The sequence below is a fragment of the Eleutherodactylus coqui genome, chromosome 13 (assembly GCF_035609145.1).
Source record: "Eleutherodactylus coqui strain aEleCoq1 chromosome 13, aEleCoq1.hap1, whole genome shotgun sequence".
NCBI lineage: Eukaryota > Metazoa > Chordata > Amphibia > Anura > Eleutherodactylidae > Eleutherodactylus > Eleutherodactylus coqui.
In genome coordinates, this window is record NC_089849.1 from 98,736,278 (window position 1) to 98,760,905 (window position 24,628).

Sequence of the window (24,628 nt, forward strand, 5' to 3'; positions counted from 1 at the left end):
TCGGTGCGGACGCCATTTTGTTGGTGTGTGCGGTGCGGTGAGGAGACTCCGGACACGTCGCGACCATGTTATCCGCTGCGCAGCTGCTGGATGAGCTGATGGGCCGGGACCGGAACCTGGCACCGGACGAGAAGCGGAGCAACGTCCGCTGGGACGACGAGAGTGTGAGTAGGCGCCGGGGGACGCGGAGGAGGGGGAAGAGAAAGGGTTAACGAGGCCTAACGGCGAGGCGGAGCTGTCCGGCTGTGTGAGGGGTCGCTGGGCCGTTATAATAGGCTCTGACAGTTTGGCGATCGAAGGGTTAATGGCGGCCATTGCTGCTGCTGTAATCTCCGGGTTAGTGGGGGTTTTGCGTCATCCTTCTGCCCACGTGGTCTCCTCAGCTGGGTCGGGTCTGCAGGGCATGCTGGGGTCTATAGTGCTTGTAGCCAGGAGCTGCACTACAGATCCCAGCATACTGTTTGGTGGTCTCGGCCTGGGTTGTGGGGGCTGGTCCCTCTAGTAATTCACTGCTGGTAGGCCATCACTGGCGGTGGACCAGCGCTCAGGATTCCATCCCATCGGCTGATTCCCAGCACCACAGTGAGTGCAGACAGCGCCGTCCGTGCACTGGTGGCTATGACTGGTACTGCAGGCACGGCTCTCACTGAACCCAGTAGCAGTTGTGCCTGCAGTACCAATCCAGGCCACTATTGCATGGACGGTGCTGTCTGTGCTGCCCGGAATCAGCCAATGGGATGGAATCCTGAGCGCCGAACCACCGCCAGTGATGGCCCAACAGCAGTAAACTACTGGAGACCCCCTTTAAGCACAACAGTAAATAGAAAAAGCCCAGCACCAATATAAAAAGTTCCTGGCTCGGCCCCCCCAGAGATGACTGCAGGGGCTTCAGAGGAGTAATCGTAGGCCCCCTGCACACGGCCGGAAATTCCGTGGCGGGATTTCACGCCGAATTCCCCCCCCCCCCCCCCCCCGTGGAAGCTGCCATAGGACTGCATTAAAAAGCGCAATCCTAGGCAGACGGCCGTGGTTTGTCCGCGGAAAACAAATAGCGTCACGCTCTAATTCTGTGCGGGGCCCGTAGAGGCACAGGAACGTCACTCCGCTCTGTGAATGCGCCGGCACATTAGGGAGCCGCAGGAGAGGTGAGGGGCGCGCTGGTCCCTGCAGGGGCGCAGGAGAGGTGAGGGGCGCGCTGGTCCCTGCAGGGGCGCAGGAGAGGTGAGGGGCGCGCTGGTCCCTGCAGGGGCGCAGGAGAGGTGAGGGGCGCGCTGGTCCCTGCAGGGGCGCAGGAGAGGTGAGGGGCGCGCTGGTCCCTGCAGGGGCGCAGGAGAGGTGAGGGGCGCGCTGGTCCCTGCAGGGGCGCAGGAGAGGTGAGGGGCGCGCTGGTCCCTGCAGGGGCGCAGGAGAGGTGAGGGCCGCGCTGGTCCCTGCAGGGGCGCAGGAGAGGTGAGGGCCGCGCTGGTCCCTGCAGGGGCGCAGGAGAGGTGAGGGCCGCGCTGGTCCCTGCAGGGGCGCAGGAGAGGTGAGGGGCGCGCTGGTCCCTGCAGGGGCGCAGGAGAGGTGAGGGGCGCGCTGGTCCCTGCAGGGGCGCAGGAGAGGTGAGGGGCGCGCTGGTCCCTGCAGGGGCGCAGGAGAGGTGAGGGGCGCCCTGGTCCCTGCAGGAGAGGTGAGGGCCGCGCTGGTCCCTGCAGGGAGCCGCAGGAGAGGTGAGGGGCGCGCTGGTCCCTGCAGGGGCGCGGGTCGGTCCCGCTGTGAGAATTCCCGGAGGGGATCCAACCCGGCCGTCTGCAGGCCGCCTTATTGTGTGTCTCGGGACATCCGGGGTTGGGAGTCACGGTCAGGGACAACCTCTGCATGGAGTCCTGTCCCACTAGTAACAGCGGGCAGCCTGTGAGCCCCGGGGGGACGGACCCTCGGTGCCGTACTTGTGAGGATTGGATGGCTTGCACGGTCCCCTGCTTCACCTAGGCACTGCCTTCTGCTGAGCCTATGACAGCAGCCTATCAGACTCTGCCGGAGGCGGGGCCTCATAGGCTGAGCTGCTTGGCAGACATGGAGGCCTTTGTCAGGCTTCCGGCTGCCATGGAAACCCATTGTCACCGTGTCATGCTGTTTATTAGCACTGTATTGGGGTACATACGGCTGTTTTGTTCGCTTTTATTGTGTTTTTTGCAGGCAGCGGGTGGCAAAATAAACAAAATAAGCATTTTGGCTCCCTTTTTTTGAGGTAGTTTGTGGTTTACAGTTTTTGCCATGCTGATCAGGCGCCTTCCTGGTGAAAAAAATCAGGTGCCGTGAGGGGGAGTGGGAACGCACGGTTATGAGACCAACGCATCTCATCTCATTTGCGATGTCTTCACTCGTGCGACGCTGCTTGAAAACAGAATTGCAGCATGCCCATTCTTTTTGCGATATTACCCATTGTTGCCAATGAAAGCAGTGGGAGGATGCGCGATCCCCTGCTGCGGCTGTGACAGACCTCCGGGGGATTCCTTCAGTCAAATCCAGGGGTTTCACCTAGTTCTCAGGTGGCAGCAGCGCCGGCCCCATTGAAAGCAAAGGGAGACCAATGCTGTCCCCTGCTGTGGCAGCAGCTGCTGGGGATTCCTTCATCGCCGTGGGGAGTCCCCTCATCACTGAACACTGTGACAGCAGCTGCAGGGGATTCCTTCATTGTGGCGGGGGGTCCCCTCCTCACTGAACACTGTCATAGCTGAAGCAGGAGATTGTGATGTCCTCCCATTTCTTTCGGTGGGGCTGGCAATGCTGCTACCCCTTGCAATGGTATGAGGGGAACCCCCGCAGGGATGCAGAACTGTTTTCACATGAATATGCCTCTCATCCAGGGGTTCCCCAGGGATTGTGAAGGCGATATCGTCCCGTTAATCACAGGCTGATATCGCTCTCGCCGGTGTGCAGGAGCTCTGGATGATGGATACGATGATGCCCAGTGTGTGGTTAACTTATTTTTTCATACAAAGATGGGAAATGGTGGCATGATGGAGGCCCGACGCACCCATTTTATCCCTAGTCCTTCCCCCGGGTTAACTGACTGCATAGGCTTTGTATGGTAGCTAGAACTTACATTGCCGCTCTGTGGCTCTTGACACCCTCTCTCCATTGACCCAGTTCAGGCATCCAGAATGATGCTTTATGAGAAGACAACATGGTGCTGTTTCTTAAAGCTGCCATCTTGATCTACTTTCTTGTGGATCTCCGGTCTGCCTTGGGAGCAGCCCATCGCACAGCACTGTTGTTGGAAAAACAATTGGGGGGATTTTGAATGAAGCGATGAGAAAGTATTTATTTTTTAAAGTGTGAAAAGTAGTAAAACTTGAATACAACTTTGTAGCATTGATATCAACCAATTGTACTGATCCGCAGAATTAGCTTACCATTAGAGATGAGCGAACGTACTCGTTTTGAGTAATTACTTGATCGAGCATCGCTATTTTTGAGTACCTGGCTACTCGGGTGCAAAGATTCGGGGGGCGCGGGGGATGGCGTGGTGGAGTGGGGGTAGCAGTGGGGAACAGGGGGGAGCTCTCTCTCTAACTCTCCCCCCCCACTCCCCTCTGCAACCCCCCGTGCACCCACAGCGCCCCATGAATCTTTTCACCCGAGTAGAGAAGTACTCGAAAATCGCGGTGCTCGAGTGAAAAAGGGGCGTGTCCGAGTACGTTCGCTCATCTCTACTTACCATATTCATGCCACGTGGTGAAGGGCAACGCCTTACAATAGAAAAAAGTAATGCCAGAATTGCAAAGAAAAATAGAATAAAAAGTGATCAAAATCAGTTCTCGAAAATGGGATCAATGAAGACTAGAGCTGATCCCACAAGAGACGCCCTCACAGCTACGTCGGGGGAAAATAGAAATATTGTGACTCCGGGAATGTGATTGTTCTCAGCAAGAGAAACCAGGCAATCTTGTAGATATGATACCTTTTAATGGCTAACAAAAATACATGATGTTACAGCGAGCTTTCCAACCTCACAGGATTCTTCCTCAGGCTTAATGGAACAGATGTACATATGCAAAGCCACAGACATAGCGAGACTAACTTGTACTTACCAGACAATATGAGCAGAGAAGTAATTAGTCCACTGGTAAGGAATGTGACAGTTTTATGATCTCTAAACTGGTGTTAGGGGAGGGAAGATGGAAGAATACCTCTGCAGCGCCACCTATTGGATGGCAACATGCCTTCAAATCAATGTATGACTTTTTATCAAGTCTGTAAAACAATGATTGGGAATAGCACCCCTTCTGGGTGCTCTCATTGGAGAGAGACTATGCCATCCCCCGACCCTCTCACCCTCCAGGTATTATTGTATCTTGACACCACCGGAAGCTAGGGGTTTAACAGGGCTTACATGGAGGTACACCCCTGTCACACCCCTTGCTCCCGATTGGCAGAATTAGTGAAGGTCCTGGAAAGTCGTAGTAGCGTCGGTAGTGCTTTAAGCCAGGGCTGCAGTGTAAGGCTTTTAGGGTAAGTTTTCCTGTTCGGCTTGCATTATTTGCTGTAAAAGCTTGAATGTAACAGCTGTCATATGCAAGCTTTTACAGTTAATCATCAAAGCGTAACAGGAAAAGCTACCGTAACCCTCCAGCCCAGGCTACAATGACTACCGACGCTGTCCTCCCGCATTGTGTACCGCTGAGAATGAGCGCTGGATGACTGAGAGAAGCGGAGGAGCTGAGCACTTCAGCGGGGTGAAGATCAGCATGTTCAGAACCTAGGACCGGAGGATCGCTGCAACAGATGGCTGATTGCTGAGTGGGTGACTGAGCAGTGGGGTGAACTGCAGCAGGCTACTGGGACCGAAGGGGTAGGGGGCCGCGGGAGACGATTACTGTGAGCAATCTGCTACATCATGCGCAGAGGAGCGTTGCAACAGATGGACGATTGCTGGGTAGGTGAGTGAGCAGTGGGGTGACCTGCAGCAGGCTGCTGGGATAGAAGGAACGCAGCTACACTCCTAGGACCACCAGCGGAGAGGTTAGATCAGGGATGGCAGCATTCTATTGACCAGCCAGGGCCTGCAGGGGAGGCATCTCTTCAGCCAGTGAGGTACAGGGGGCATCACCCCTTGTCACACTTGTCTTCAGGACTTCCTGGTGGTGTCAAGCTACAATAATACCGTGCCTGGGTGCTCTCCTTAAGGATACCCCTATTGACCTCATTCAGACCTTTCATATTCTCCACTGATGCAAGAACCCTGCTCCAAGGTTCATTTCATTCTTGAGGGTATCAAAAATGACCATACATTTATACTCCCAGTTTCTTCTGTGACTTGAAGTTGCCCTTCAGTATGATAACTCTCATCTGCTCTGTTGTGTCCGTGACCACAAAATGTTTGCCACAGGTAATTCTGTATTTCCCTCTGTAATTGTTTGTCAATGAGATCTCATCCTGTTTGTCCAACATAAAGCCTCCCAACAGGACATTTACTGCACATGATCAGGTACACAACATTGGACGAGGAACATGTGAATGTCCCCGGGATCTTACAGTCCTGCTGTGTGTTGGGGATCCGTATCCTGTCTGCGGTCCGTACATGTCAGCAGGTCTTACAGCTCCTTACATTACAGGGATAAGTTCCTTTTTGTGTGTCAGAGGGCAATGCACTCCTGATTATAAAGTTCCTCAAACTAGGGGCCTAAAACACAGGAGCGGAGGGTCCGGGAATATGGTTCTCAGGCGGTTATTCTTGTGTAGGTATGGTGGGGTTTCTTTGTGGTTTTTCTTAGTACGTCTAGCTGCGGATTGTAGGTCACTACTATAGGTACACGACCGGTTCCTTCCTGGGTATCCTAGTGCAGGGGTCCCCAACTCCAGTCCTCAGGGACCACCAACAGGTCATGTTTTCAGGATCTCCTATAGTAAGAACACCTGTGACAATGTCTGAGGACCGACAATAATTACATCACCTGTGCAACACTGAGGAAATCCTGAAAACATGACCTGTTGGCGGTCCCTGAGGACTGGAGTTGGGGAACACTGCCCTAGTGGATCCAGTGATTTGGTCACTAGTTGAGGTGGGACGGTAGCCCTGATTTATAAATGTCCCTTTAAGATGGTATAGGTGTTCCTCTGTCTGTTGGGTTGGAGCAGAATCAGTTGTATCGGATGGCCTGGCTGTGGACTATGGACTTTTTGATGTGTTTGGGATGGAAACTGTCCCATCTGAGGTTTGTGGGACGATCAATCAGTTTTCGGTGTAGGGATGTCGTTTATTAGTTCTTGTTCAGTGATGATCCAGATGATTATGATGTCATTAATGTAGCGGAAGTAGGCCAATGGTTGGCTCAGGCAGAAGGCCAGAAAGTAACTCTCCAGTTTTGCCATAAAGAGGTTGGCATATTGCGGTGCCATTTTACTGCCCATGGCAGTCCCTGTGAGTTGCAGGAATATCTCTTTGCCAAAGGAGAAATAATTGTGTGAATCTTGTGCGTGGTAACACGGATTCAGAGGCAACCCCATTGGCCTCAAAGTACGCCTGCAGGCGGTCAGTCCATCTTCATGTGGGATGTACTAACACAAATTAGCCTCGCTTTGTCTGTGCCTTTTCATGTGTACATTTGTACCGACTTGTTTCATTATGCCTGTGAGGCTGGAAAGCTCGCTGTAACATCATGTATTTTTGTTGGCCCATTCTAAGGTATCATATCTACCAGAATACTTGGTTTCTCTTGCTGGGAACAATCACACTTTGCTCTACTGACACCGGACCAAATCTTTCTTTCGTTTTACCTCTAGGAATGTAGCGAGACGAGCAAGATGGTTTTTTTTCATCTTCCAAGTGTTTTTTGTGTACAAAAATAGTTAAACGCTGCACAAACTTCTTCTTCTCCCCGGAATTGTGCCGACCCAATGCCATTACACTGTTTATTCTGCATGCTGGACTCTGTAAAAATGAGATCCAAGAAACAATGACACCCCCCCCCCCCCCCCCAATCCACTCAAAAGTAAGTTCCAGAAATGCCCGTACCACAAAGTGATGCCATTAAAGAACACAAGTCCTGCTGCTGTTAACAGAAAAGAATGGTCAATTCCATAAAGCAAGCCTAAAAAGGCATTTTGTCTGTATTTGGGAGAGTTTGCTGTCGTCCATTCCATGTTGTATTTTGGCCTCTGTAATCGGCCACTTTGTGTATTTCTCAAACACAATCTTGTCATGACAGGTTGAGGAGAAAGTAGCACATGTTTAATTCTGTATGCTAATTGTAATGTTTCCTCCCTCACAGGTGTGCAAGCACTTTCTGTGCGAGTTCTGTCCAGCCGAGCTTTTCACAAACACAAGGTCTGATTTAGGTACGTAACGAGCTAGCTACTTGATTCAATGCTGTAGCCAGTTACGCGAGCGCAATGTTGTGGCTGTCCCTCAGTACCACCATCAAGTCGTGTTTTCAGGCTTTCCTTAGGCTCAATGTCCACGGATGGGTTTGATTTGTGTCACCCACAAATCAAGCAGCCTATAGGGAAACATGTGCGTCCGCAAATGAAATAAAGCATGGGGAATTGATTACCGGACCAAATGCAGCATGCTCCATTTCAGTGCAGATCCTGCATGGACGGCTTCCATTGAAGTCAATTATAGCATTCACATCGGCCGGGGCATTCACAGACCAGGAAATAGAAGACCTGGACAGGTAACGCAGGAATCCGATCCGCCCGTGGACATTAAGCCTTAGTCTTGCATGCTTGGTGTAGTTGTCAGTGCCTCAGAAGTTGCATAGGTTTTGTCTCTTAAATGGGGTTCACACTGTAGCAAAGTAGATGCACAAGCTGTTGAAAGAAACTGGAAATTGACATGCAGCGCGGAATGCAAATCCACATCATGTCAATTCCATCGCCGTCTCTGCTGTGGGATTCACGCTCTCTCAATGAGTGGGGGGGGGGGGGGAATTGCACACAGGAATTTGTGATGAAACCCCTGTTAAAACTCGCACCAAATGGTGCAGGTTTGGAGGCAGGCATTCCATGGTTGATCTGCAGTGGGATGCTCTGCTGGAAATCAGCCCCCATGTAGACCCAGCCTTATAGGGTATTCTCAAATCATGACCTGTTTGGGGGTACTTGAGTACTGGAATTGAGAAACACTGATTTAGAGCACTTTTATGAGTGTGACCTGCTGATGGTCACATTTGATCACCAATTGTCAAAGCGGTACCTGGACTTAAGTTTTGGGTTGTAAGTTCATGTGCAGCCTGGCAATTTGCGGTAAACTGAGTGTTAGCTGCGTTAGGTAACGGCATTGTTAGAGGAGCATGTAGTCTGGATACGTTGTACACTCAGAATGGTGGTAATGTGGTTGTGGGAATAGAAGACCGTATTCTAATAAAGGCCAGGTCACCACATCGCCACCCGCCAAGAAAAAGAAGAGCTGTTTCACTAAAGCCAAAGGCACAATGCTATATTTTCTGGCCTTGTATTATCTGGGTAGTCCATGGGCAGCACTGTATGATCTATAGGACATGCCCACTATTCACAATTTTTATGTCACTAATGGTCCATGCGAGTAAAAAAAATACTGGGCATGTCCTATAGATCATACAGTGTCCGTGTAGATTGGTCAGGTGTCCATGCGCTGTCTGGTGGTTGTACTCGAGGTTCTCGTTCACAGCTTGCATGTGGTTTTTACCTTACTAGTAATTTTTAGGAAATTATAGTACCAGTGTTTCTGGTGGCACAGTGGGCCAAACAGCTCTGCTACATGCACATGATATCAAAGGCACATCTGCTGTCATGCTCTGCATGTTTAATGCTGTAGGACCTGCGATGACGTCACCAGCATGTCATCGGGGGCGGAGCATGATACATACTAACGGACAAGCGGATGTTAGTAGTTGCTGTTTAAATTGGCTAGCTTTGCTGAAATTGTTTTCCTCACTCTTGATGCTTTTTTTAATATTTTACAGCAGGGTGATGTGGTGTCGCATGTCACAGCCACCATGGTCTTGTGATATCACATCACTTTGCTGAATATCTGAGGAATGGCTGCCGCTGTATTTGTATCAGTAATACTTGTGGAATAAATTCACTGAATATTTTTTTTTTCCGTTTACAGGTCCTTGTGAAAAGATCCACGACGAAAACCTCCGTAAACAGTGAGTTGTCACACTTTGTGGTATATGTTTGCTCTTCATTTGTTTTAGTGGTGTCATCTGAAAAGTTGCATGTTTTCTGTTCAGGTATGAGAAGAGCTCTCGTTACTTGAAGGTTGGATATGAGCGGGAATTCCTGCGATATTTACAAAGCTTACTTGCTGAAGTGGAACGCAGAATTCGCAGGGGTCACGCACGGTTGGCTCTGTCACAGAACCAGCAGGCATCTGGCGTGAGTATCTGTACTGCAGAGGATGCACTCGCATAAGCCTTTCTATCAGCGGGTCTGGGAAACCCATGAAAATAAGTGCTGCACAGATGTGTCCAGTATTTAAGCAGGTTGTAGGATGATTCCACATCCTATACACAAAAAGTGTACTTTTCAACCCAACTGTGATTTCCCCCCCCCCCCCCCCCCCCCCTAAGATGTGAACTCTTAGGCCTCAGTGATGCACAGGATTTATACAGCAGGGTTGAAAACATGAGAAATGTAAAATTGATGCTTACCAAGAACTTCTCTCGGGCTGATTTTGAAGCTAACTGAGCTCAGGTTTTATAAAAATTGTAACGAAATATTACTTTTCACTTCAAGCTCACAAGATGTAAATTTTGACCTTTATTATCTTTATTCCCAAATATATTGCACATACACTTTTTTTATGTTCAAATAGATTTTATTAAACATTTTTCCAGATAAGTATACATTTTCGTAAACGTGACAGGGCTTTTCAGGGAGGGAGGGCATGAGGGTGGGTCAGGGGGATAAGGAGGGAAAGGGTAGTCGTGGCTTATATTGTCCATTAAAAGTGGATGGCTGGGGTTATGGGATTGTCCTTTGAATCTGTTTCCTTTGTTCCGTAGTTCGACCAACTCACTGTCTCGAGCTAGGCCCAAACCTTAGGCCCCCCGGAGTCACTATTTGCGTGGGGACTTTGCCTTTTCTCGCTGGATGCTATTGGAAAGGCTCCCTTCCTTGAGATGGGGTTGATCCCAGCCTCTGGCTCTAGTTACCCCTTTGCTGTCTGCTTTCTATTGCCTCATTTCTCTCTGGTATCTTAGGGTATTTCTCGCCTTGTTTTCCTCACATGTTCCTAATTTTTCTATCTGGTCTGGCTTTCGGGCCGGGCTCGAAGCACGTAGATGTGTAAACTCGTAACGGACCCATTCAACTCATCTTATTCCTATGGAGCGTTTTACCTGAGGTTAGACACAAGAGGAGAACACATAGGGATGTGGGGGGAGGGATCAATGACTCGTCTATAGGTCAATTTTCTTAAAGATTTTCGTTTAGTGCCCTCCACACAGTTTCTTACTAGTTTGCTTTTAGGGGGTCCTGGTTTCCAGCCATTTTATAAATGAGTCTGAAGACCTGAATGTTATCCATGCCTGCCATGTGTGGTGATACTCCTCCCAGGATTTCGGTTCGTCTGCTCCTATTTCCTCGAAATGCATTAATGTGTGGATCTCTTCCACCCACTTTATCCGCGTTGGAGCGACATTTGATTTCCACAGTCTTGGGATAATCCTCCTTACTGCAATGATAAAAAATCGGAGGAGGCCCTTTTTAAGTTTGCTTATTGATCCTGGCAGCATAGAGACTAACGCTGTTTCCGGGGGCACATACACTTTTTTTAACATAATGCAGGTAATTGTCCTTGGTGCAAGTTCCATTTTGGTATTGCTTTGGAAACAGGAGGGAAAAAATCTAGGTATCTCTCCACTTAGGATTGCTTCACAACCGCTGCGTCCTTCCTGGTGGCTGCTTACTAGGACATGTGACTGCTGCAGCCAATCACTGGCTGGAACAGGTCACTTCTATGGACAGTGATTGGCTGCAGCAATCATGGGTCCTTGCTGGCAACGAGGAAGGACAGCGTGGCTGTGAGGCAAAGTAGTGGGCACCAGTTAAACCCTTCTGTTCCCAGAGCTGTACCAAATGAAACTTGCACCAAAGAGAGATTGCATTTATTTATATGACATACTTTAGTCCCAAAATAATTAAATGTACACTTTTCTTTTTAAATATTCCGTTTGACATCATGTGACCTTTGAAATGAAGAATGTAATTTATAATTTTTTTTTAATGAAACGTCTGCTTCAAAACAAGTTCAAGATGAAAGATCTACCATAATTAAAAGCAAAGTTGTTTTTCTAGCCTAGTAAGCATAAATTTCATTTTTTGTTTTGTTTCCAAATCTGCTGTATAAATGCTGTTTCACTGAGGGCTAAAATGTTACATATGTCGGCTACTTTGTCTTCCACCATCCTACCAGATTTCTTGAAAATATGTGATGGTTGGGAGTTATTCCAACTACCAACCCAACTTGAAATTTGGGTTTGGCATGAAATGGTCCCTGTCAAATGGTGACCTTGGATTGTTGTTGTACCTTAGAGTAATACAAGTCATTAGTTGGGTTTCATCTAGCTACCAACGACCACTTGTCTGAGTATGTGTGTGAGTGATTCTTATGCTCTGCCCCTGGTGATGTCATCACTCCACCCCTGGGTGACGACATTGAAGGTCCTACAACATTTATAAAAAACAGCCTGGCCGGCAGAAGAACAACACAGTTGGGGCTCCTGAAAAGAGAGGACAGAAATAACAATGAGAATACAACTAAGCCGTTAAAACGGGCACAACTCGGCAGTCCTGACAACACCGAACTACCACCACCACAGAGATCTGGCGGGCTGAAGGACATGCGGTGATGTTACTGCTATGGGAGGAGCCAAACTGTTTGTCTTGTGTAGGGATCAAGCCACTGTGTGTGTGATGTGTGGGGATCATAATGCATGTACCATGTGGCAGAGCTGTCTGGCACATTGCGCCACCAGAAACACTGGTCCAATAACTTCCTAATAATTACTACACCCCCCACCCCCCACCCCATGCTGCCGCAGTGGACGGGTCCCGTCAGATTACTGCTTCAGGGCGACTGCTAATTCAACCTTCCAACCCAGAAGTGTTTGAGGAGAGTTGGCACCACTCTGTGTTAAGGTGCTTTTAGATGTTACGATTATCGTTATAACGAGAGAAAGTGAAGTATAATTGTTTGGTGTAAATGCAAGGCAGTGACTAACGAGAAATGTTCATTAGCATAGAAATCGTCATCAATTCATTTAAACAGCAGTCGTTCAGTCGCTCTATTTGCCTTTACTGGGACTGAACAATTGTCATTTGTCTAAACAGAGTGCAGGAGAGTGAATGCGTTAGAGGTGACGTCACTCGTACAATCAAGAGTCTGCTTGTCTGAAAGGACCCTTGTCCTCTCCTGACAGCAGGGGTCATTCCTTGTGTTTAAAGCTTTCTCTTTGTTTATCTTCAACAGTCTGTTGGACCAGCAGGTAAGAATGAGGAGAAAATCCAAGTGCTGACTGACAAAATTGAAGGCTTGCTGCAACAGGTAATAAGCACAGAAAACGGTCCCAATCTGTCACTGCTGTTTTATGTAACAAAAGGCTCGTCCGGTTTGAGGCTAGAATCGTACATGCAGTCAGTGGCAGCTTTGAGCCAAAGCCAGAAGCTGGTTCTAAAGCCATGACTTGCTGGGTCTACTATTAGGCTTAGAGAGCTCCATACAATGCGGGTGCCGGCTGGTTCTTAGAACTGACATCTGCCGGCAGCAGCCACAGTCGGCGTTAACGCTGATCAGTTGTTAACCCTGTAAATGCTGCTGTCGGTTCTGATGGCTTCACTTAAATCCCATGATCGCTTTTGCGAGGTCCTGAACAAGCCCCACCCTGCCGCAATGAGATCAGAGTTCCGTTGGGTTTCCATGGCCCTAGCGTTGTCATGATAGAACGCTATTAGAACATAGTATAATGTAATATTATGGAATTACACTATACTGTAAGTTCAAGTCCCCTATGGTGAATAAGAAAAATCAGTTTTAAAAAGTTAGTTTTATTAATTAGAAAAAATCAAAAGTATTCAAAGTTTAAAAAAACAAAACAAAAAACATGATATGATTTATCAAATTTACGCATTGTGTAACTCGCATGGCAGAACAAATATACATGCCGGAATTTTTTTTCTTTTTCTTGTCACTCCGTTCTCAAGAAATCAGTAGAAACTACCGAACGTCCCGCATCAAACGAGCCCCCACACGACTGTCGATGGAATAATAAAATCCTGGCTGTCAGAAGGTGGTGGCAGAAAAAAACGTCACTTCTTTCATCAATATTTTATCTTTTAAAAATACAGCAGAAACAAACTGTTTTATATTCTTTTAATGCTACTGACCCTTAGAATAAAGTTATGTCATTTTTGCTGTGGTGTGTACACCATAAAAACAATCTTCCTCTCAAAAGTAGCATCGGAATTTAATTTTTCCCCGTTTCACTCCTTAGAAATGTTAGTTTTTCAGTATATTATCTGATACATTAAAGGGGTTGTCCCGAGGCAAACATCAAAATTTTACATTACCCCATTCCCCCTGTCACCCCCCCCCCCCCTGGCATAAAATAGCAATTTAAAGCGGTTTTTAAACCGCTTTCTACTCACCGCTCTGACGAAATATGGAGTTATAAAAATCTTCTCCCTAAGATGGCCGCCGGTCCTTTCCCAGGGATGCACTGCGGTTTTCTCCCATGGTGCACCGCGGGTCTTCTCCATGGTGCCCCATGGGCTCTGTGCGGTCCATTGCCGATTTCAGCCTCCTGATTGGTTGGAATCGGCACACGTGACGGGGCGGAGCTACGATGACGACACGGTGACCAGCTCTCCGGCACGAGCGGCCCCATTCACCAGGCAGAAGCATGGACTGCGCAAGCGCGTCTAAAAAAGCAAGAAGCCAGTGAAATTAGACGGATCCATGGAGACGGGGACGCCAGCAATGGAGCAGGTAAGTGAATAACTTCTGTATGGCTCATATTTAATGCACGATGTATATTACAAAGTGCATTAATATGGCCATACAGAAGTGTATAACCCCACTTGCTGCCGCGGGACAACCCCTTTAAATATTACTATTGAAAAATACAACTCAGCCCCCAAGACAGCTACAACAATAAAGGGTTATGATTTTTTTAAAAGGGAGAAGAGTTTTTTTTTGTTTTTTTTTTTAAAAAGGGCAGCGTCCTTAAGGGGTTAAAGATTTGTGCTTGTCACTTACTGACAGCCAGAGGCGGAACACAAGAAACGTTCCTGACTAGAGATGAGCCAGCATACTTGATAAGGCAAACTACTCCAGCGAGCAGTGCCCTATTGGAGTACCTGCCCGCTCGTCTCTAAAGATTCAGGTGCCAGCGGGGGGCGCAGGGAGATCTTTTTCCCTCTCTTCCCTCCCACTCCCCCTGCTCACCGCTGCAACTCACCTGTCACCCGCGCCGGCAGCCGAATCTTTAGAGACGAGCGGGCAGGTACTCGAATAAGGCACTACTCGCTTGAGCAGTTTGTCTTATCGAGTATGCTCGCTCATCTCTATTCCTGACGTAATACTTCTCCAACGTGCATGGGTCATTTAGTGCATTGGAGCTTTTGTATAATGAGCCGTGCCGCTCTGAGCAGGGTTAGGTCAGGTGGGAGACTTTTATTAACTGGATTTGAACAAGTGTCATTCATTATCTGAGAGGATCGCCTCCGGAAGATCACTCTTTTCAATGACCTTTTATATAGTTGTCTTAAAGACATTCACTGTACCGGCTCATTTTCGTGGAATCCCGACATATCCTATATTAGTTGCTCAAAGCAGTTCTCCGGGTTTAAGAACATTGCTGCTCGTTTCAGCAAAGGGCACCATACCTACTCGTTGGTTGTCTGGTATGCCAACTCTGCCCCACTGAAGTGTAATTTCACAGCAAACCAGTGGACACGTGGAGCTGTTCTTGGAATTAAGCTATGGTTTTGTAGTCCTGGACACCCCCTTTTAAACTCCTTATTACTAATTCTCTATAACAAAGTACAGGACCTCTTATTGACCCATTAACATTCTCTTTGCAGTGTGAAGAACTCGGCTCAGAAGGAAAAGTAGAAGAAGCTCAGGGCATGATGAAACTTGTTGAACAGTTGAAGGAGGAGCGGGAACTTCTGAAGTCTACAACATCGGTGAGTGATGCACTCATGGAGAACCTGATAATGATCTGTAGACCTTTGTCATGACAGTGTCATGGTGTGCTGCAGAAGTTTGGAAGCGCCCCGTAAAATGTAAAATTGTGAAGAGATTGTAAAAAATCCTCAATTCTTTGGGAAGTATGTTTATTGAACTAAACAAAATCCTCTCGTTCTTCCAACTGACTCTTGGAATCCGGAAATATGTTCACATTCTGGACTCCTTGAAGGATCCATCCTTTGCTTATATAACGGCCTTGGCGTACTTTTGGGATGTAGTGGGTTCAGCTTATGATACCTTTCCATTCTTGATGGGAAAACTTTCCAGAAATGTTCCCAGCTAGTGATTTGTAGTTCTAAAACATGGGGTGTTTGCAAATTTTTGGAGGGTACTGTATCACTTTGCCAAGTCAGGAAAGTAATATTTTGTGAGTCATGAGCTTCCTTGCTTGCTGTTTGAGGACTTCTAGGCTCAACTGAACAGAAGCGTTTGGCAAAATGATGCTTGTATAACGTAGAGTTTTACAGTTCTGTGAGGCGGCGTTAGGAATGATTTTGCAATGTGCATCACAGCATATCTCGCGCATGCAGTCTTCCTGTGTTTTTTTTTTTTCTTATTTCTCGCTCTGTTGCCTAGTGACGTTGAGTATAAACACCGCACATACACAATGTAATTGCGTGTGTACAGCATTTTGTTTTCTTACTGCAGCCATATTGCTCTATCATGCGTAAAATCCTATAAAATAGAACGTGCTGCATTCTTTTGTACGTGCATATTATAGGCAATGTGTATGCGCAAGTGTGAATGGATCAAAGGAAACCAATGTACTTTCATTGACTCCATTCACCGCGTATTATGTGCACGCAAAATGCAACAACAAATATGCGATGCAATTTTAACATTGGAATGTCCTCCTGACTTGCACTAAAAAAAATGCCAGGAGTCTCTATGATGCTGCGGCCCCTGATTGGCTGCAGCGGTTACCTATCAGCTAGGTCACAGGGTGCTAGGATTGGTGACTACGCAGCTTTTGTTTTTGTGGTTTAGCCAACCCAGCAGGTGGACAGAATTTTCTTGTAATGACAAAACCCCTAAGCTAGCAATTAAGGCCCACTGTCCACTTGCACACACGGATTTCACTACTGAATCCTGCAGCGGAATCCAGCCGTGCCCGCGGACATGGGAAGAAAAAAACCTTTTCTTACCTGTCCAGTTCCAGTGTGGATCTCCTCTGCGCCAGCTGGATCTTCTTTTTTCAGCACGCTGGATGCATCCGGATGCATGTGCAGTGCTATTTTTAATTTTTTAAATTTTTCTTTTAATCTCCTGCTTTCCCGCAGATCTGCGGCTCAGCCATAATGACAGCTGTGGCTGTGCCGCGGATGGGATGGCTTCCATTGGCTTCAATGGAAGCTGTCCCTGCGGGATCCGCAGGAAAATAAGGCATGCTGCGTTTTTTGTTTTTTTTCCCCCACATGTGTGATCCGCATGCTTCTATTTGCTGTGCGCATGCTAATGCATCTCTATGGGCGGCTAGAGCTGTAGATCTCCTGTGCAGGAGACATGGGTGGATTTTATAATTAAAATCCGCCTGTGGATATTGGGCCTAAATGAGGCATAAGTGAGGATGAAATAGTTTGTAAGCAAATACCTACTAACAGTATGTAATACAAGAAACCCTACAACTTTACAGGTTGGGATGATGGCATGTTGAATATATTTACTGCAAGGGCATACAAACTTGCCAGTTCAGAGACCTGATTTTGACAGCCAGTTTTTTCACTCCTCTCTGGTGCCAAATTGTTTGCCTCGCTGCCAGCTCTCGATACAGCGCTGTAATGTTGACAGAGCTCCATTCTTCTGCAGATATGAAAGAGACCCAAGTGTCACTTTCAGCCAGTGAGATCCATAAAATGTGCATTTTCTTATATGGCATCCTCTTGGCATCACAGATGAAGGGATAGAATAAGATCTCTAGGTAGGTGGTACCACTGCCCAGTTCACCAAGTTTTCAGAAGTGTCTAAAATGTGTTGGCAATGTGGAAAAGAAAGGGGCACCATGATGTGTTCTCAAACGGGTTTGCAAAGCATCAAGTTTTTTTGGGAGCCCATAGTATATATCTTTTTTTATATTTGGGAAGACCTGATGGGAACGCTCCCTAGACGACTGTTACCCATTGTACTGGGCTATTGTGCAAAGTAAAGTGAAGCATCTTGAGAAACCTCTTAAAGGGAACCTGCTACCAGGTTCATGCCGCCAGAACCATGAGTAGCATGAACCTGGCACAGGTATGCGTATTGCTTCATGTATGTGTTAATCTGAAATGATGCCAACTTTTCCCCACCTGCAACATGCAGACTGTCGGCACCCTCTCCTGTATTCAAAAGGGGAGAGTGTTGTCAGTCTTCATGCTGCAGGCAGAGAGGCCGCCTTTCATCACAAGTCTCTGATTCAGTGGCTCTTTCCTGTTGACAGTCCTGTTTCTGACAAGCAGTTTGGAGGCCCATCAATGCAAACGTAACATAAGACTAATAGGACATGTATGCGAGTTTCATATTATTCAACAATGTTATGTCTTGAAACTATGTAACCTTTTTATAGGTAAAGTTGGACAGAGCGAGTTATGGGTGAGATACGCCAGAGCGTATCTTTCGCTTCCTGCTCTATTAATATTGTTAAACTGTATACTTTTTTTTCCCATGCAGACTATTGAAAGCTTTGCAGCCCAAGAGAAGCAGATGGAAGTGTGTGAAGTCTGTGGTGCCTTCCTAATTGTTGGTGACGCTCAGTCCAGAGTGGATGACCATCTTATGGGCAAACAGCACATGGGCTATGCCAAAATAAAGAACACGGTGGAGGAGTTAAAGGTGAGAGCCTGGCGATTGGGAATGGAATGGGAACAGCATCTTGAACTAAGGCCTCTGTCACACGGGATACAAAATCATTACTATAAAACGCATGTATGTGAAGCTCAGGGTTTCCAATGGCTTCTTTCACACGAGATGTTTTGTAGCCTGAAGGAACCCATTGAAAACTGTGAACTTCACAGACATGCGTTTTGTAGCGATGATTTTGTAGCCCGTGTGAAAGAGGCCTAAAGCAAGCTTGAGATTTTGAATTCCTCCGTGTTTTCAGTAGATGGCAGTAGAACCTTCTGCTATACTTGGATCGATGGCTAGTGGAGTGTAAGGATTATGACTGTTAGTACTGCAGCTTCTACTTTTAAATGCAAGATCAGGCTGGGACATTAAAACTATGTACTGCTCAAAGTGTGTTCTTACATTGCTAATTGTGTGCATTAGACTTGGAGCTGTGCGGCACCCACAAATCATGAAAATGAACAGACTGCAGTGCATTATGCTGTCACTTTTTAAGTTGGGAATATGTCTTTTAAGTTCTTCTACATAACACTGGATGAGCCCTGTATGCTGCAGCTTGTGGAGGCTGTATTTGGGTGTCAATTTGTAACTCTAATATAGAACTATAAACAATCACAGAAAACTGCCATTACTTACTTACTGAGTGAGGAGTGCATATAGATGCATCCTGTCACCATGCAGGTAGCTGACTATCAAATGGGGGAGCTAATTACACAGGTGCGGGACCAAGCAGCCACCTCCCTCTATATGAAGAGGCAGTGTGAGTGGCTGTCTCATCGGTGTCCCGCACAGGTGTAATTCGCTCCTCCATTTGGTAGTCAGCTACCTGCATGGTGAGAGGATGCATCTATATGCACTCCTCAGACCGCCTGCACACGGGTGGAAATCCCGCGGCGGGATTTCCGCCGCTCAAAGCCTGCATAGGAGTGCATTAGAATACGCACTCCTATGCAGACGGCCACGGTTTGGCCGCGCGGCAAACACAAACCGCGGCATGTCCTATTTCTGTGCGGGGCTCACAGAGCCTCGCACAGAAACGTCACTACGCCGGCTCTGGTCTGCGCATGCGCCAGCTGCCCGGCAGCCGGCACATGAAAGAGCCGGGGCCGCCGGGCGCGGTTGAGTACGCGCTCGTCTCTGCAGGCGCTCGGGTCTCGTGGCGAGGATTCTCGCCGCCGGATCCGACCCGCTCGTCTGCAGGTGGCCTCACTCAGTAAGTAACGGCCATTTTCTGTGATTGTTTTTAATTTTTTACTTCCCCCTTCTGTGATGCAATATAGAACTATAAAATTATCCCAATTTTTTATTTTTATTTTATTTTTTTTTGTTCCGTCAAAGGAAAAACTTAGGAAAAAGACAGACGAGCCTGAACGGGAGGATAGGTTAAAAAAGGAGAAAGAAGATAAAGACCGGGACAGAGAAAAGGAACGTGAGAAAGAGGAAAAGGATAAGAAACGGCGCAGAGAGGATGAAGAGCGAGACAAAGACAGAAACCGTGACAGGGACAAGCGCAAAAGAAGCCGCTCCCGCAGCCGGAACTCCAGCAGAGCATCAGAAAGAAGAAGTAGCCGGTCACGTGACCACAAGAGATCGCGGAGCAGAGAGAGGAGGAGAAGCAGGTATGTCTTTGCAAGTTTAATCTGCCTAGACATTGCTTAAACGCTTCTCAGTGGGTCACAGTTCTCTAACCTGCTATATAGGACAGCAGATGGCTCATGCTTCACCAGCAGGGTAGCCTTTAACTATATGGTTTAGTTGGTATAAAAAATGTAAACTATACCTTGGTGTTGCCTGAAGTCATAAATCTGTTCTTTAACCCTTTCCAATCCACTGTCTGACGTCTAAAAATATTGCTTTAAGGCTGTACAGCCTCGATGTTGGAAGACGTCCGTCTGGGTTCTCCTACTGTATATTGCCAGCCTCTCTGCTGTTGGATCCTATCCAACGTGTCACTTCATGCAGTACTGGCTTTAGCCAGCATATAGCGCCGTTGTATAAGAGCAGAAAAAGAGTAAGCCCCCTAGGAAAACCAGGATACAAATTGGATTGGAAAGAGTTAATTTGCTTAGGTGCAACTTTTTTTTTTTTTTAGCCACAATTCGTAACTTTCCAGTTTATTGTTCCTTAAAATTAGCGATGGAATATTTGCTTTCGCTAAGGGTGGACACCCACTTGTGTTTTTCTTGCACGTTTTTTAACGCGATTGTCAGTGGGACTTTCTAATGTTAAAAACGCATGGCAAGTTTGTACTTTGCGATTTTGGTGCGATGCGTTTTTAACATAAAGTCCAATTGACAATCGCGTGAAAAAAAACGTGCAAGAAAAACACAAGTGGGTGTCTAACCCCTAACCCATACATTCACCAGAAAGTTACCACTTGACACCAGTTTATCTGGTTTCTATAGTGTTTTTTACATTTTTGTTTTTTGATGTTTATCCATTCACCTGTCCTTTTTTAGAAGCAGAGAGCGCCAGCGGAGCCGTAGTCACAACAGAACAGACAGGAAACATCGATCTCGCAGCAGAGACAAGCGACGATCAAAAAGCAGAGAACGCAAATCTTACAAACACAGAAGCAGAAGCCGGGACAGAGAGAGGCGATCAAAGGAAAAAGGTGTGTGCTCCATGTGTGTCCTTTGCTTTTTAGACCAGGGTTCACACAGTGTAAAAGTAGTTGGTTTGGCCTACAAGGCTGTACTAAAGTCTAAATCCACATGTGTTCCATGCCGATTTCAATGTAGATATAGCCACGAATTTTGAAATGCCACGAAGGATGCACAATGTTCAGGCTTGCTTTTAAAGGGAATTTCCCATCATATGCTGTGGATAGATGGTGGATAACTTGCTGATTGCTGGGGGTTTGATCGTTGCGATCCCCCAACAATGCGAGATTGCAGCCATGGGAGCAGCAGAGGAAGTCCATGGATGCCTCCTCCATTCACTTCAATGGGACTGCTGTAGATGGCAGAGCACTTTAAACTGGATAGGGAATAACTTGCAGTGATGGGCTTACTCCTTTAAGGTCTACTAAGCTAAATGATAAGCGCTTGTTCTGGTGAACTACACTTGTAAAGGGAGACAGGAGCATCTGATGTCTCTCTTCCTCCCTGCAGCCTGTTGGTTTCCCTGCAGTCTCTCCCTCCTGCTTTACACTCCTGTTCTTCAACTTGTTCTCAGGTTAAATCCGATCTAGAGCAGTGGTCTAGGTCTTCTTTAAAGTTAAGACTTGTGGCTTTATAACAAGGGAAAAGGCCACTGGTCCATGTGGCATCTAGCCTGAGGGGCAACCTGTGGAAATAGTCAAGAGGAGAACTACAGATTTATTCAGCCTCCTGCATCTCAGGCTGTACTGCAGCTAGAATTATGATCTTGGTCTTCTTTTAAAGCAAACCCTAAAAGGCCAAAATTGATGTCAGTGCTTTAGATTAAAAAAATGCTTAGAGCCAAATAACATTTGTTTGTGAAATAATTATATAATTAACGACCTTTGAAGTCTCCATCTGAAGCCCTAGATGTTCTGTAGTACTGTGTAAGATAGGGAATTAATATTTCCATGACCACTGAAGTGTCCCCCTGCAAGGAAAAAGGAGATAAGTTCTTGGCATTGGTATGTCATTTCTACTAATAAAGTAAAAAGAAATCCCTCCGGATTCTGTGGAGTGGTATAAAGATATCAGATACCACTCGATTGCCCCCCAGCCCCCCAACCTTTTTTTTTTTTCCTTTAAGAAAAGCTTATTTATAAACCGTTACATTATAACTAGAGATGAGCGAACGTGCTCGGCCCCGCCCCTTTTTCGCCCGAATACCGCGATTTTCGAGTACTTCCGTACTCGGGTGAAAAAATTTGGGGGGTTGCAGCGGGGAGTGGGGGGGGGAGGGAGAGAGAGAGGGCTCCCCCCTGTTCCCTGCTGCTACCCCCCGCACCGCCGTGCCTCTCCCCGCCCCCCGAATCTTTACGCGCGAGTACTGAAGTACTGGAAAATGGCGATACTCGGGTGCGTAAGTACTCATTACGAGTACGTTCGCTCATCTCTAATTATAACTTTGTAATATGTTGGTGCTATGTAAATAAAGATTCTTCAACCCTCCAGAAAAAAGGATCTCTGATGACAAAAAAAGCAGCAAGTCCAGCAGTCGAGACGGACAGAGTGAATCTCACAAATCCGACTCTAAGGAATTGTCCACACAGACCTCAATGAATGGTGCCAACGAGGGCGTAAAATCTGAAGGTGACACTCAGTCCAATTAAAACTGATCTGATTTGACCTCTGATCAGTCAGAGGTAAGTGTTTAGTGCCTCACTTTCCATAGCTCTTATGTTTTGCTAGAATGTAACGGTGCAGCGTAAGTATGCACAGATGAAGAGCACTGTAGAAGATGCCGCTTGCCATGAAAGGAAAGCTCACTAGCGCTGCAGAATATGCTGAGGTATACCATTTTCTGTATTTGTAGTGACCCCCATGCCCATCCAGTCGTCTTCTCCCTCTTGTTACCACAATGCGCTCTCTTGAGATGTGCGCCATTTACAATCTAGTCCGAGATGTTGTCTTGTTAAAACCTGCTTTTGATACTTGTCATAATTAACACATACAGCAAATATATAATTTTTAAAAATTAATTGGTGGTAACATTCACATTAAGAGGCGCAACTTTTATTTTTAAAAATTCTGGCTGGCGTTTAAACATTAAAAAAGCAAATACAAATCTATAGATGTTTCTTTGTGAAAGATGTTTGGAGTCATTTGCCTTCCTGCCTTGCATACTAATGCAGTCTGTTCTGTAACTCGAGAGCCTTGTAGCATTGGATTGATGGAAGTGTAGGGTTTATGAATAAATTCACCTCTCTGCCATACCTCACTCAGCGTTGGTGTTGTAAGCGGGCCCCTGAAAATGCCAAATTAAAAATCAAGGATTCAGTCATACTAATCAGGTACTCTTGACAGGTACTCCTTTCTCTACCAAAATCCATGTTTTGAATGTTACATACTAGAATAAGCTTAATAATTTTTTTTATTTTTGTGTATTTTTTTTTAATTTTTATTCTGTCTTTGTCTACCAAGCAAAGCCACAAGCTGTTTTTTTATTTTTTTCCTATTTTATTTCTTTTCCATATTAGAGTTGTTGTTTAATGACAGTTTTAACAGTTTGGAAATTTTCTTTCAACTGTGTCTAGGGATGCAGTGATGTCATTAATACAAAATTCTATAAAAGATTTTAAATGCAAATCTTTGCTCGCTATATATGGGCCATGTTACATTCAGTGCAAGCTTTTACCGAGGTATGTCTTTAAATTTTTCCTACCAAGTAGGAGAACGTTATTGTGTTATCCAGGCAGTATCACCTGTAGCGCCATAAATTTGGCTTTGACGGAAAAAGCAGAGATTCAAAATTCGTTCTTTTTACAGACGAATCCCTTTTTCTGTTCTAGATGACTTTGCATGAAGGTGTTAGGATTTGGGGGACAGCAGTAGACCCAGATTGGATTGCCAAAAAAAAAACAACTTTTATTTTAGATTTTATTGATTGTCAATTAATTTTTTTCTATTTTTATTTCTTTGCAAATTTTACCAGATTAGGACTGCGTGCCGAAGACGAAGAGACTACCCTTCTCTCCACCCCCCAAGATGTCTTAATTGAAGCTCTACTTTATATGAGGTGACAGAAACCTGTATTGAGAATTAAAATTTAAAAAGGAAAAAAAAAATTAGATGGTTCTTAAGTTAAGAACTGAAGTAATTCTCTAGCGATTTAATTCCTGAAAATGTTTTGAGTTGTTTGTCCTGGATATGGTCAGGGCACACTGTAAAATTATTTATTAAAAACAAATTTAAAAGGCACATATTACCTTGGCTTGCATATTGGTTTAAACAAAAATTAATTAATTTTTTGGACTTGGAAAAAAAAATGTTTGTGAACGTTTATTTTTTTTTTTTCATTTTTTTACAAGTAGTAATAGAATATCAAATAAAAGCTTCTTTGAAATTCTGATGTAAATGTGATTTGTTGTTACTTGGCTTGGTATTACATGCTTTTTCAATAAACTTGTTCATTATTCGGTGTCTTTTGAACTATTCTTCTTCAGTCTGACTAGTATGCTGTGTTTTAAAGGGCAATGCTTGGCTCTTAGGCCTCATGTCCACGGGGAAAATAAGAATTAAAATCCGCAGCGTATTTCCCGCACGTGGATCCGCGCCCCCATAGGGATGCATTGACCACCCGCGGGTAGATAAATACCCGCGGATGGTAATTAAAAAATTTCTGAAGCATGAAAAAAAATGGACATGCTCCATTTTAGTGTGGATCATGCGTGCGGGAGCTCATAGAGCACATAGCTCAATTGATCTCCCGCATGAAAAATAAAAGACAATTACAGTGCATCCGCAGCCCAAATCCGCGTTACAAATCTGCAGCGGATATGATGTTCCCTGTGGACATGAGGCCTTAAAGTGATGGCATACTGTTTGGGATAAGCTGTCATAGGAATCTGACTTCTGGGACAACCATAATAATGAGAATGAAAAACCACACTGCAACTTTACCACCACCATTGACTTGGATGGAGCTGGGTGGACGGGGCAT

General features: G+C 46.2%; 2 protein-coding genes across 5 annotated transcripts in view; both read left to right on the top strand.

The window, feature by feature from the left end:
• On the top strand, positions 1-24,108 carry LUC7L3 (LUC7 like 3 pre-mRNA splicing factor). Of its 4 annotated transcripts, none has more exons than XM_066587178.1 (11): positions 1-164; positions 7,257-7,323; positions 9,080-9,119; positions 9,204-9,348; positions 12,446-12,520; positions 15,058-15,162; positions 17,873-18,034; positions 19,385-19,665; positions 20,506-20,660; positions 22,141-22,331; positions 23,621-24,108. In XM_066587178.1, the coding sequence occupies exons 1-10, from the start codon at positions 66-68 to the stop codon at positions 22,296-22,298; spliced, it is 1,287 nt and encodes a 428-aa protein (XP_066443275.1). In that variant the 5' UTR covers positions 1-65; the 3' UTR covers positions 22,299-22,331; positions 23,621-24,108. The 4 variants fall into 4 exon arrangements, with proteins under 4 accessions (XP_066443275.1, XP_066443276.1, XP_066443277.1 ...); XM_066587179.1 differs by having other exon boundaries at positions 22,141-22,278; positions 22,378-24,108; XM_066587180.1 differs by having other exon boundaries at positions 22,141-22,278.
• WFIKKN2 (WAP, follistatin/kazal, immunoglobulin, kunitz and netrin domain containing 2) overlaps positions 23,569-24,628 on the top strand; it is a 27,162-nt gene continuing 26,102 nt past the window's right edge. Inside the window, exon 1 of the mRNA XM_066587176.1 lies at positions 23,569-23,704. The gene's annotated coding sequence lies outside the window, so the exon portion shown is untranslated. The remainder of the gene's footprint in view (positions 23,705-24,628) is intronic.